This window comes from Chenopodium quinoa, unplaced genomic scaffold (genome assembly GCF_001683475.1).
Source record: "Chenopodium quinoa cultivar QQ74 unplaced genomic scaffold, ASM168347v1, whole genome shotgun sequence".
Taxonomy (NCBI): domain Eukaryota; kingdom Viridiplantae; phylum Streptophyta; class Magnoliopsida; order Caryophyllales; family Amaranthaceae; genus Chenopodium; species Chenopodium quinoa.
Window position 1 is genome coordinate 555,018 of NW_018744143.1, and position 13,908 is coordinate 568,925.

Sequence of the window (13,908 nt, forward strand, 5' to 3'; positions counted from 1 at the left end):
TAAGTATTAAGTAGAGCCTATGGAGGGTTAACCCTCTGTTCTTATTTGTTTGTCTCATTGGTGATATATAGGTTCATCCTTTTGTACTTATGCACTGCATAATTTTTTATGTGTCTAATTAATATGTGATTAAAGATGTTTAATACTTCTTCAGTTTTTTTTACTTGCAACACAACTTCATGGTACGCAATTTAAAGAAGAGATTTAATAAAGTGAAGAACAAATTAATCAAAATACTTTATCACACACTACCTAACCCTTTCCGATTTCCACTGAAAAATACTTAATAGATTTGCTCATTTAATTTATTTAATCACCTCCTAAAAGAGCATGTCTTTTTTATTGTATTACAAGTAAAAGAAAACGGATAAAGTAGTAATAAGTAAACAAAAATTAAAAGTTCTGACCTATTTTACCTAGAGATTTCGACTCTGATTGTGACAAGAGCCTCATTATAAGTTTTGTGTGTGTGGACTATGGAGCGAGGGAAAGTCAGTGGGACACTGACGGTGGAAAGAACTTAGAGTGATTGCCTTGACAAGGAGCAAACGGAAAACAGGCTGCTCACTGGGTATGTAGCTTGTATTAGTACATAGATTAAATGAACAAAGAGCGAACTTATGTGCAACAAATCAGCAATTACAGTAAATTGAATAAGGTGGTGGCCGGTTTTAGTACAAAAAAATCGTCTCAGCACACCTAGTACCTAAGAATGATCACATCAGATAGACAAATGAAAACTATAACCTCAATCTGTATACTTTAAGTCTCTATCAAAAGGCAAGTTTCAGCCATATTACATTCACTCATTGGTTACATTTCAATTTAAGAAGTCTGTACTTGGCTCAATCTCAGTGATCCAAAACATAGAGAGCTGGATTTGGATTTCATACTTAAAGGAAGTTCATTAACTAAAGTTCTCATAATGAGTACAAAAATAGATCAAGAATATACTATGACCATGATAAGAATGTTCCACATCAAAATGATAAAATAGAGCAAGTATTTTCATCGTTGAAAATTTGAGCCGAATGGAGGGTTTCCAAATTGCTGTTGTGTTAAGGGAGGTCGTGGTTTTGCATACTCAGCAAAAATCACCCATCCATCTAAGAACTGCAGTAACAATTTAAAAAAAAAAAAAAAAACAAATTATCAAACCACAAATTCAGCACTTTGCACATCAGCTTCTGCTCGCTAGAATAAAAGACTAGCATTCAACAACCAACATTATAAACAGGCATGGAAAGTAGAAAAGCTATTTTAAAAATATAAAAAATAAATAAAATAAATAAATAAATTAAAAAAAAAAAAAAAAGAGCGAATCTATGAGAATCAGAAAGAGCACCAAAAGGAACATTCCAACAGACAGCATGAAGTTGCAGCAATTTCTTATCTTTCCTAATAAAAATCAGTAACACTTTCAGTGTACTTCCTTCCATACTCTTAGGGGTCAGGGGATACAATCCATGTCCAACTCAAAGCATATCCAAAAATAAGAAAATCTGAACCATCCAATAGGAGTAGGATCGTAAGTAAAATCCGACTCTATTTGTTATCCAATCCAATTCAAGTCTGAACCAATCTGAGGAAATATTCCAATTCAGATCTAAGATATAAAAATCAAATCTGGATTCAATTTACATATTCTAGCCCAAATTGGATCAGCATTGAGTTTGGCAAATCTGGTAGTAATGTTTCAGACATATCAGATTTGCTCCACAAGGGTGCATAAACAGTAAACCAGCCATCCCAACCATAATTAAACTTCTTACCAAGCAACTCCTGCAGCTGACATGAGGGTCTTTTTTTTAAGGCAGATTTCTACTGTTAAAAAATTCTCAAGACCTATTCTTTGTGTGGGAAGCAAAAATCATGTCCAAGTTAGGGTAGCAATCCTACCTAGGCAACTTGTGAATGCAACTTCCACTAGTGAAGTAATCAGTAGTGATACCTCATTACCTCTTGACTAAGGCTTTGTTATTTTCACCATATTTCAAACCAGACCATAACTTAAAATCAAGTACAGTTATGGTCAAAATTGAGTCTAACCAGACCAGATAAACCCTATGAGAAATATTAAGACCGGACCACAACAGAAAAATTCAAATCAGACATGAACTTATAAAATCACACAAGACACCTTGTTGTAAACAAAGTAAATAGAGACGTTCTTTAACTTCATAGGTTAAATTATTAAGAAAAAAAAGATAGAAATTGCTCACGCACGTTGCCATCCATGCCTGCCTTTCCTGCGCTAGCCTCTTCTGTAGTAGCATATCTCACAAAACCAAACCCTTTAGAATATCCTGAGACGCGATCAGTCACCACTTTGGCTGCAATAATTTAACCTCGTCAGCAATATCCCAAGCACCTTGGGAAAATAAATTCAAAAATAAAAACTTTGCATAAATATACCATGAACCACCTCGCCAAACTTTGAAAAGGCTTCTCGTAATCCGTCTGTAGTGGTACGTTTGCTAAGACCTACACACAAGACATTATCTATATTTCAGCAATATCAAGTAGAAACAACTTTCTTCAAATAGATTGGCAGCAGCAAATTATTCTCCAAGAAGACAACACTAAAGTTAGCGGAAGTACAAAATCCAAATCATTTTGCATACACTAGTGGATTAAAAGTAAGACGATTAATGCATGAAGTTTATAAGAGTGACAGAAATCGCAGGAAAAAAAACTAGTCTGTTGGTAAGGGGAAAGGATATTATAAAGTACGAGTGGCTAAGTGCTTAGTCGAATAGGCATATAATAAATTGTAAAAGCAAATAGAAAAAAGACCCTAGGGAAGCATCCAACTGCATTCCCCTGAGATAGATGAGAACGTACGCAATATAAGAATCAGAAGGCAACTTGATCCCACACATAACCAATCCTCTGCTCATTTATGATAAACAAGTCTTTTCAGACCCAATTTACAGGCCATGAAATTGCTTCACCAAAGAAATTCCCCTTTTCATCACAAAATTCACCCATCATTGCCCAAGAGCCAAAACCACAAAATACATGCCAAATTAATATTTCTGAAGAAATTGATATATTAACTTCCAGATTTGAAATTGTATCATTATAGCAACACTATCACCAGCAATTCAAACAAAAGGATCCACCCTTTGTTGCATGGGAAAAGCTTTGTTTTACAAAGGCTGCTGGAGGGTAGAATAGCTTAATCTTTGATGGAACAAAGCTGCTGCTTCTAGCTGTAATGGGCCTTTTATCAATTATATAAGGGGGGGAAAAAAAAAAAAAAAAAAAAGATGCTCTTTGGTTAAACGGGTGAATAGCTATTATGTAAAAGGAAGGGATTTTGATGAACTTGCTATTCCAGAAATTGTCTTCGGCAGTAAAAAGGTTTTGAGTGTGGTGGATGGAACAAAGTGAAGAAAAATCAGAAACCATTGGTAGGATCAATTCCTCAGGGGGAATTATATGCAATGCCAGGGTACCCCTTTTCCTTAACACATTACCTAAAAGGCTACCACTAACGGTCTAGTCACTGGTAAATTCAATGCAATGTGATCTTTGTGGCAATGACCATGATTTTGTTAATATGTTCTTCAAATGAGATTAGTCTGCTGGTGTTCGGATTAAGGTTATGTCTCAGTTGAAGTTCAATAGAAGGCCTGCAGAGCTGGAAGTGGAAATTCCTAAAGCCGTAAAAACTAGTACGAGGCTTTTAATCAGTTGTAGCTGAAAACAAATAATTTTATCTCTAGATTTAAGTCTCTTAACGCAGATTATGTTTCCAGGGAGATCATTTACATAGTCTGCTGTAGATGTAATGATAGCCAAAGAAGCTTGTTGCTTTCTTGATTCCCTTTTTATTCTCTCTAGTTTTCACTTATGTAGCTTAGGCTCTGTTCGACTGTTCCTCTCTGTCTACATGAAGGATCTTCAACCCTTCCTAGAAAGTGGGGAGACAGCAATTCTGATGCAATTTTGAAAGGGTTGAGTTTTATTTTTATTTTCAAGAATATATTGAGTTAATTCTGGTGCTTAATAAAAAGTTTAACTATTAAAACAAACTTCCACCCTTTTCCCGAAAAACAATTCTATGAGAAAATGATCAACATATAGGCATTTTTAAAAAACAGGTATAAAAATAGCAAGTAGGGTAATGCTAGCAGCCGTAGCATGACCCTTTTATCATATCTAATTAGGGGAGATGAACTTGTAACATAGGAAAAAATCAATCCAGCCAATGCATCCATCTTATGCCAATATCTAAAAGTCAGATCGCTCACTTTGAAGGGAGCCTCGCTTCTATATTTTTCCATCTAATGATTTAGAGAAGCTCAGCAGTTTAGTTACTTTCGCTCAGCTATTTGAGCTTGTTAAAGGTTATAAATTATTTTCTTAGCGGGGTAAGTCTACTTAAGAAAAGGTGTCAATATCGAGGAGCTAGTAAAATTAACTAGCCTACAATTTATCGGAATATCCAACCACAAGCGCTCTTCAATTTTGGGATTTAGCATTAGTGTTGTAGGCAAGATCTTGAGGAAGGTGACTATTTTAATTTGCTCAAATTAGAGATGGGCTTAGGCAAGAGGAATATTTAAGTCTATGGAAACTTACAGTTCAAAAGCATTTCTTTTATGGAATTTAAGATTTGTTGGCTAGCAAAATCAATGTATAAATAGGCCCAATGCAATAAGGGGTTCACCTCAAATCGCCTTAGGAGTGCCTCAATGCACCTCAGTGCATCTCATTAAAGCATGATGAAAATAATAATTTTTTACAAAAACAAAAAAAAAAAAATTGTGCAACTCAAGCTTCAGTGCATCTTTTGGTGTATCAAAGCACACCTCAGTGAAATTAACCCACCTAGACCAAAAAGGCACATGGTTCATGTCACCTTGGACCTATACGCTATGCATAACCAGAAAGGAGGAGGACTTTTGCACTAGATCTACGCAGCTTCGCCCAATTTTAGGGTAAAAAGGTGAGCACTTTCTAAAACTTCTCCAAACTCAACAATATGGAGGAGACATTTCATCTCTGTAAATGTGGGACAATCATATGCTTCATTTCCTAGCCAAAATCTCATTGCCACAGTCAACATCCAAATCCCCAAACCTTGCCTACCTATCTATGAACCATATCTGAAGCAAAACAATGCAAGCCATTCGTGAAACCACACTTTGCAGCAACTGTCAAGGCCTTTGTTGCTACAAAAGAAGCTCCAACTAACAAAACTTTAGCCAATCTTTGACAACGAACTATCATCTATTAGTCACCCTATCAACCCATTAATATTTAACCTCCAATTTTTTTTCTCCGGGCCAAAAGCTTACATCCCACTAAAGAAAAGGGAGGTAAATCCAAGATCTAATTTAACTCACTCAAGACCCATTTTTCCAACCCAATTTTTAGAACCCAAATTTCTCTCTGCGGTCCATTGATCACTCTATCTTCCTTCAAATACAGCCCATTCACTTTCAAAACCAAAAACCCCTAAATATGTTTTCCCACAAACACACAACACCAAAACTAGCCTCCACTCATTGACATCTTTACATGACAGCTTCAAGGTTCCTTTCAACCGTGACGAACTGTGGAGCACTAAAATCATTGTTAGGGGAAGATGAACCTGAATACTACATACCTTGAAGACAAGTTGGAAATTTGAGCGGCCGGTAATATGATAAGTTGGTTAGTATTTGGTTGAAGAGGAAGGCAGAGAGTTGGTTAGAGGAAAGAGAGGAAAAGAGAGAAAAATATCTATAAATGAGGGAGAGGAGGAGAAAGGAGGCAGAAAGAAAGTAATTAAGTCTAGTTTTGGGAGTGCCCAATTACTATAAGAACTAGGGTTGTAATTACCCTTAGTGACGATTTAATTGTATAGCTGATACACTTTCAGTGTTTGCCAACATCTCTCCTTAAACCCAACAATTACAAAACATATCAAGATACAACCATTTATCAGTTATTCTCCCAATTTTTCTCCTTGTCTAAGTCATCATCTTCAAGAATCTGATCTATTACACTATCTCAGAATCCAGCATAAGATCCATAGCCTTATATCTTATGTATCATTCACAACCTCATTAACTGGTAAATTGCATCCATAACCAAAATATACTTTTTCTGAAGGACAGTATTCTAGAGAGGAGCACTTGAACTCTACCACTCTAAATCTTGGATGGCTTGATCCCTCTTATGTGGACCACAGTAATTAAATAATAAATAAAAGAGAGGGAGGGGGTGATTTATACTCTTATCAAGAACCCTCACCCCCCCCCTCCCCGCTCCCCGGTTTTTCAGAATAATCACGAAAGACATTAACAAATCATCCCAACACTCCTAAGCCCCACATAGAGTAACACTTAAACCATTACAACCTACAGCTCCAAAGTCTCCACAACAACAATTTCATCACTAGATTCCTTCTTCTAAACACCCCTCCAACCATACCTTATGCTCCTGACTTTTCATAACTAACAAGTCATCTCCTAACCACCACCAAACAATGCTTCAACACCAATTCTTGGAGCAAAATCTAAAAGCACCCAAAAGCCAGACTCAAGAAGCTAGATAGCTTCATGCAAAATGCAAATTCGAATTTACCAAAATAAGCTTGCACAAATCTTCCTCTACAATTATACAAGTCTGTTCTTCTACCATAAAACATATACCAGTGTTTTCCATGTTCCTATCTCATATGAAACACTCATAGTCATCACCACCTACTCACCTTTTTAATCTCTTCATAGAATCATACCCCAACTCTCCTTTGACACCATCTCCCTCGTCATTATCAAAATTTTTGTACAAAAAGAATATTAGTGGTATAATTTTGCCTATCATTCCATATATGGAATTGTGGTGGCCAAATACAACCCTCCAAGGTGTTTGTGTGGGTGATAATGGAACTTTGCAATGGTCAATAACTCATTGTATCGAAAGAGGCAGTGTTAATGATTCTGGTCGTGGAGGTAGTATACGCAGTGTAGCGATCCAAGTAGACAACTAGTATGGTAGTACAATGTTTTTTATTTCCAATTTTAGTTCGAGAGATAGGAGCTTGGAGGAAATCAAACCCAACCCGAGAAACCCCTATCTTGGTGTTCATATGGGTTCTGGGCTCCACACACATATGATGAACTTTTACTATTGCATCATCCAAATGCGAATGGATCACACCACCCCCAACTCTTTCAAATCTCCCTATGACAACACAACTATCAAATTGAATGCACGGAGGTTTATGATAAATGTGGCAATACCTTAGCAAAGAGACAACTATCAATAGAATCAAAGACCTAAACTTTACTACTAGCCTAAATACTTAAACGAAAGTAAGAACAGGCTCAAACTTTGAAAATCCCAATTAAAAACGCTACCATGCAACTTCAACTTGCTAATACACCCTCATAAACAAAAAGTAATTTAAAAATATCAATAGAAAAGCCAGAAAAAGCATTATAAACAGATTTTATACAACTAGAAATTCTAATGCTCAACAACGGTGCCCCCGAAACTAAACGTCTAAACCTTCCCTTAAAGGGATCCAAAATCGGCAAAATACCATCCATTTTCCTTCATCATGTTTCAATTTAATTCCTAACAGCATATTTTATCACATAGTGACCAACGCCAATCTCTCTTCATTTCTTCAAAAAGATATAAACTTCATCTAATTCTTAATGAATTAAACTAGTTTAACAAAAACAAAAAAAAAACGATTCTTACTTAGTACATCCAATAGCTCGTCTCGGTTACTATTCATGCGATCAAACTAAAATAAATCTAATACGCACTGGAGACCGAGCAAAAGCAGAGTGAGTACATGAATCATATGCTACAAGAACCCAACTTTATTCATTTCACTACATTTCTTCCGAAAACAAGCAATATGGTAATATAATCTCCAATCAAATAAGCTAAAAATCCATTACAAATTAAGAGAAATAAACAATTGCAAATAAAATGATAAAATGAAAGGATAATTAAAGAGAGAGAGAAAGAGATACCAGAGACGAAGAGGTTGGGAGAGGGTTCAGCCTCAGGCTCTTTCTGAGTAGAAGGCGGAGGTGTGAAGTTGAATGCGGAGGTTGCGAAAAGACGATTAAGCCCTCGAGGAGCCACCGCCGCCATTACTGCTGCTCTCATCGCCATTGCCGACTGTGGAAGAGGGTTTAAGGTTTTAGCTTTTGAGGTTTTTCTGTGGCAATTGGCAAATGAGAGATAAAAAGAGGCGACAGAGTTCGAGTTTGGAACCCTCGGACTAAAACAGTTTGCACTTGATTATATATGGAGTAGTGGAGTAATAGCATTGGCAATATGACAATACAGCACAAACCGGACACGAAAAATTAGGTTTGTGTTAAGAGTTTATGATTACTCGATTATTAAATTTTGGTTAGGCTATTATTGACATTTTCAACACGAAAATAACACAATTCAATTCGTCAATGTTTTTGAAAATTAAGTTGTATGTGATTTTGTTGGATTCAATAATATCATTATGTATTTTTATAAGGATAATTTCAATTTTGCTACCATCAAAAGGCAGGCACCTCAGTTTTGCTACCCCTTCAATTGAATTACTGCCAATGAACGGCACCTCCATTCCTACTCATTGGTTATGAGAGTGTATATTGCCTTAAGAAGTGTACTTAGTATGCAATTCTTATGGAAACATCTGACACACCTCTTGCGCAAGATTATGATTAATATGTTAGTTTAATTTGAGTATTTGACAATTAATATTTGACTATAGAAATTCTATATTAGACACAATTAATATTTGACTATAGGAATTCTATATTAGACACAATTAATTTTTGAAGGTGGTTAGGCTCTCTGCCCCTTACAATCGACCATAAAAGTTGAAGCAGAGAAGATATAAGGGAAATGAAGTTGTGATTAGTAACCTTTTTTCATACTTTTGGTATAAGTTAAATAACTAACCCGCTAGCAATCTACATGTACTTAGGTTCACTTATATTGATACAATTCTTTTCAAATCAAATAAGCAAAATTAATGCAAATGACCAAAAATTGGACGTATACCAACTTTTGTAATATCAATGTTTACCTCTCGTGGAAGGGAATATTTTGTGTGCACACGAGATACAATAAATTTATTGCGTGGCCAACAAAAGTTGCCCCTCTATACAATAAAAGCTATTTCTTAAGAAGAGTGTTGGTACAATATACTTACAGTAAAATAGTGCTAAAAAGTTGACAAAAATTTCATTACCAATCCGAATTACTTGGATATAATCTCATAAAAAAATAGTCATCTCACATTGCATATAAATAATCATAACGAAAATGTAGTACTACACAAGAAAATAGCTACATAATATTATTCGTTTTCCATAGGGGTGCTTAATCAAAAAGCCGAGCCCGAATAGGAGTGGGACTCTGGCTCGGGCTCGATAAGAATGTGCTCGACTTGAACTCAAACTCAATGCTCGACAAGCCTTTAAAATCGGGATCGGGCTCAAGCTTGATAGTTGAATAGGAGCTCGACTCAAAGCTCAGCTTAGAACTCGGCTCGAAACATGGCTCGACAACAAAATTTTAATTAAAATTATTTATTTTTTAAATAAAATGTAAATTAAAAATATAAATTATAATATATATACTAAAATCGGGTTGCAAAAGGGTTCAAACATATTCATGGTATTGACTATGATGAAACATTTTCACTAGTTGCAATGTTTAAATCCATTCGGATAATCCTAGCAATTGCTGCCTTCTTTGATTATAAAATTTGGTAAATGGATGTCAAAACCGCTTTCTTGAATGGGTTCTTAAAAGAAGATGTGTATAGGACATAACTAGAGGGTTTTGTTGATCTTGAGAATCCTAGGAAATTATGTAAGCTTCAGAAGTCCATTTATGGACTGAAGCAAGCATCTCGGAGTTGGAATCTTCGATTTAATGAGGCTATCAAACAATTTGGCTTTTTCAAAAATGAAGAAGAAGCTTGTGTCTACAAGAAGTTTAGTGAGAGTAGCATTGTCTTGTTGGTTTTATACTTAGATGACATATTACTCATAGGAAACAATATTCCCATGCTTGACTCTGTCAAAAAATAGCTAAAGAATTGTTTCTTTATGAGAGACCTTGGAGAGGCTGAGTATATATTGGGGATCAAGATCTATAGAGATAGGTCTAAACAATTAATTGGACATAATGAAAGAACTTATATTGATAAGGTTTTTACTAGGTTCAATATGGAAAACTCGAAAAAAGGTTTCCTCCCCATGCAGCATGGTTTGTCGCTAAGCAAGACTCATGTCCTTTAAACATTGATGAGATTAGGCGAATGAGTAATGTACCTAATGCCTCAGCAATAGGATCCATTATGTATGCAATGATTTGTACTCGACCAGATATCTCATATACTTTGAGTATATGTAGCAAATTTCTAATCAAATCTAGGTGACGCACACTACAATGCAGCTAAGAATATCCTTAAGTACTTAAGAAGAACTAAGGATCATTTCTTAGTGTATGGAGGAGAAAGTGAATTGGTTGTTGAAGGTTACACGAATGCGAGCTTCCAAACAGACAAAGATGACTTCTGATCACAATATAGTTTCATCTTTCATCTAAATGGGGGGGGGGCAGTGAGCTGGAAGAGTTCAAAGAAAAGCACAGTAGCTAATTCTACAATAGAGGCTAAGTACATTTCTGCAGATGTTGCAGCAAAGGAAGCTGTTTGGATGAAATTAATTTCTGAACTAGGGGTAGTACTTAGTATTGAAATGGCATTATTTTTCACTGTGATAATAATGGTGCCATTGCTCAGAGCAAGGAGCCAAGATTGCACCAGAAGTCCAAACATGTACTTAGAAAGTTTCACATCATTCGTGAAATTATGGAAAGAAAGGATGTGATGGTTTGCAAGATTCATACGGATGATAACATTGTCGATCCGTTAACTAAACTATTGCCCCAACCGAAGCATGAAAGTCATACTAGGGCTTTAGGGCTTAAGCATATTAAAGAGTGGCTTTAGTTGTGTACTATTTTATTGTAAAATTAGTCACAGACATAAAACACTTAAATATGTTTGTTTATGTTTATCAATAAAGTGATTGTTCTTATTTAAATATGGTTTGGATTTAATTAAATGTCCAAAGTATTATATAACACTCGATAGGTTTGTCAAATGCGTGATTTGATGAATAAAACCCTATTCATTGAACCGAGGTTATAAATATTATATGTTAGTTTCTGGTCCGAATCGTTAAATTGGACATAAATGATTTATTTAAGGACTAGTTTGTAAGTTGATTGACGTAGTTTCATGGGGACATGGAGATGTGTAGTCATTTACATGGATACATATATGGATACATATTGGATAGACCTACTCGATATACTACAAAAATGTTTTAAGAATTCCACTCGTTATATTTAGTGGATTCCTTTGACATGAGTACGACACTGTTCTCATTTAGTGATTAGTATGTCTTTGACATTCTCAAACGCTTTGCCGTAAAAGGAGGTTATAAAGGGAATGCCCGGAACTGCTAAAAGTTAAGTGGGAGTTTTTTATTGTACAAAATTGAATAAGTCATCCTAATTGTTAGGAAAGGTGTCTTGGGCCTCTTGAAGAGTAAGAACTGGAAAATGCGTGGTCGTGCTCAAATGGATTAAGAATTAATCATTTGTTTCGATAGTTCAAGCTCAGATTTTAAGAAATGATTTGAATATTAGTATGGATGACATGAGTGTGATCATACTATCAAATTCGACATTAAGAGACTTAAGGAGTTTATGGTTACACACTTGTTTTCAGACAAGTAGGAGATTGAAGGAAATGCCCTTAACAAGTGTAGCAAACAGAATATAATTAGGACTAATTATGGAGATAATAATATTTGGTTATTTTAGGTGATTATAGTGTTTTGTTATAAACCAACTATAATATGTATGTTAATTAGATTAATGTACTACTAACTTTAATCAAGTCCTATGAGGTGACATATATAAGCAATTGATTGAAAAAATCTAATATGAGTATATATATATATATATATATATATATATATATATATATATATATATATATATATATATATATATGGGAGTTGCAAATGGAATTAATTAGGTTAATTAAGTCACTTTTATTTACTTAATTAACACCGGTTATATATGTAAAGTATCATATATGTAAATGTTTCATGTATGTAAATAATCATATATGTAAATGTTACACGTATGTAAATAATTATATATACATATATATATATATATATATATATATATATATATATATATATATATATATATATATATATATGGGGTTAAGACTACCCTAATTCTATACTCACTTTTGCCTCTTCTCACACAATTATTCAAAACCCTAAAAGTTAATCAAGACTAATTCTTTATTCCGTACTAGCATACGTTGAAGATCCAATCGTGTGGACCAATATTGGAGGAACGACGATTGAAGTTCTAAAATCTCCAGAAGGCGTGTCCTTTTGCTTCGAGGAATTCATGCATCAAGGGTATGTTAAACTATATTGATGATTTGTATTATTATATGCATGAGGTCTTGTGTTGATGCTAACACTAGTAGAAAATGGTCTTTTTGCTTCACCTTATTTGCTTCGGTTCAAAGGATAGTCGAAGCACATATATATATAAACCATGATTTTCTTTAAGTGCTTCGGTTTAAGGATGAACCAAAGCATTTAATAGCACAAGTGCTTCGGTTTTGGGAGAACAGAAACATTTAATATCACAAGTGCTTCGGTTTTGGAGGAATCGAAGCATTTAATAGTACAAGTGCTTCGATTTTGGGCGAACCGAAGCACCTATTGGGGATTTTTTTATAGCCTAGCTAATTTGCAACAGCACAAGATTAGAGAATTCAAATTCTAGGTTCCCAACCTTTGCAGTTGCGCAGCCAAACTCCTTCAAAACTCTTCCTTCAACCTTCCTCTCATTCGAACTCCTTCGTTCCGTCGAATCTCCTTTATTCAAACTCCTACTCCTACTGCCCACAATTGCTCCATTCCTATCACTGCTTCGAAACTCCATTCCTACTACTCCCTCAATTTAATCCTTCAAACGTATTCCTACTGTCGCGCCTTAAAGGTATGTGCATTGTCCGTCATATGAGATTTTTGTTTAAGAATCTCGCCTACCTTAATTAAACATCCATTTCTCTTGAATGAATTGAAGTGATTGGTCAACTTTTCTTTGTTGTTTGTATATGTTCCAAATCTAGTGAAATTCTATTCTTCAGTATTTGTTTTCAAAGATCTTGAATTATTAAAAAGGCGGGAATGACTCAAAGACCATATTTCTGCAAATTAAAATGGGAGTGCTATACTAGAATTTAACGAATCTACTTGGACTAAAATTTGGCAGTGGTTTAAGGAGGTGAAAACAGGGTGTTTAACATTAAGATTACTGAATTTCGTGAGCTTTGCTAGGCTAGACATTGCCCAATCTAGATGTTTAAGAATATTGTTCTCACCTTTTTTTTCTTCAGGTGAAGGGTAAATCTTCAAAAGAAAGCACTGACCAATATAGGTTCATCTTTTGTTTACTCAATTTGAATATTCTAGATTAGGATTATTTTTTTACCCCCTTTTGTGTTTGAAGGAGATATAACTTTGTTAAAGTCTCCAATTAGCACAAAAGGATTGTGAGATTCCAAGTAAAATTAGTTAATTCATTCCACAAGTTGTCTTCATACTCTGCTCTAGCATCAGTAGTTAGTATATAACTAAGAGTGAAGATGAAAGTGTACATTTAGTTAATTAGTTGATTCTTTGATTAAGGGTGAAGATGGGAGTATATTCAATTTTAAATACTTATCGGATGTTTGGTATGAATATAGGAAAGGAAAGGAAATGGAATGGAAACAAACAATACGAAGTAGAAAGGATAGTTATAAGTGTAACCATTAAG

At 34.9% G+C, this 13,908-nt stretch overlaps 1 protein-coding gene across 1 annotated transcript; it reads right to left on the bottom strand.

Moving 5' to 3' along the window:
• Positions 1-726: 726 nt before the first annotated feature.
• On the bottom strand, positions 727-8,253 carry LOC110693162 (organelle RRM domain-containing protein 2, mitochondrial-like). Its single transcript, XM_021870284.1, has 4 exons — positions 7,989-8,253; positions 2,416-2,484; positions 2,227-2,333; positions 727-1,113 (listed from the first exon to the last, which is right to left on the bottom strand). The coding sequence occupies exons 1-4, from the start codon at positions 8,131-8,133 to the stop codon at positions 1,009-1,011; spliced, it is 426 nt and encodes a 141-aa protein (XP_021725976.1). The 5' UTR covers positions 8,134-8,253; the 3' UTR covers positions 727-1,008.
• Positions 8,254-13,908: the final 5,655 nt, after the last annotated feature.

Bases quoted from the DNA above. Each gene is read 5' to 3' on its own strand.
- LOC110693162 (XM_021870284.1), bottom strand. From the start codon at position 8,133: ATGGCGATGAGAGCAGCAGTAATGGCGGCGGTGGCTCCTCGAGGGCTT. The intron at 2,485-7,988 runs GTATCTCTTTCT...TCTTGTGTGTAG, and splicing joins TCCCAACCTCTTCGTCTCTG to GTCTTAGCAAACGTACCACT. The intron at 2,334-2,415 runs GTATATTTATGC...AAATTATTGCAG, and splicing joins GTTTGGCGAGGTGGTTCATG to CCAAAGTGGTGACTGATCGC.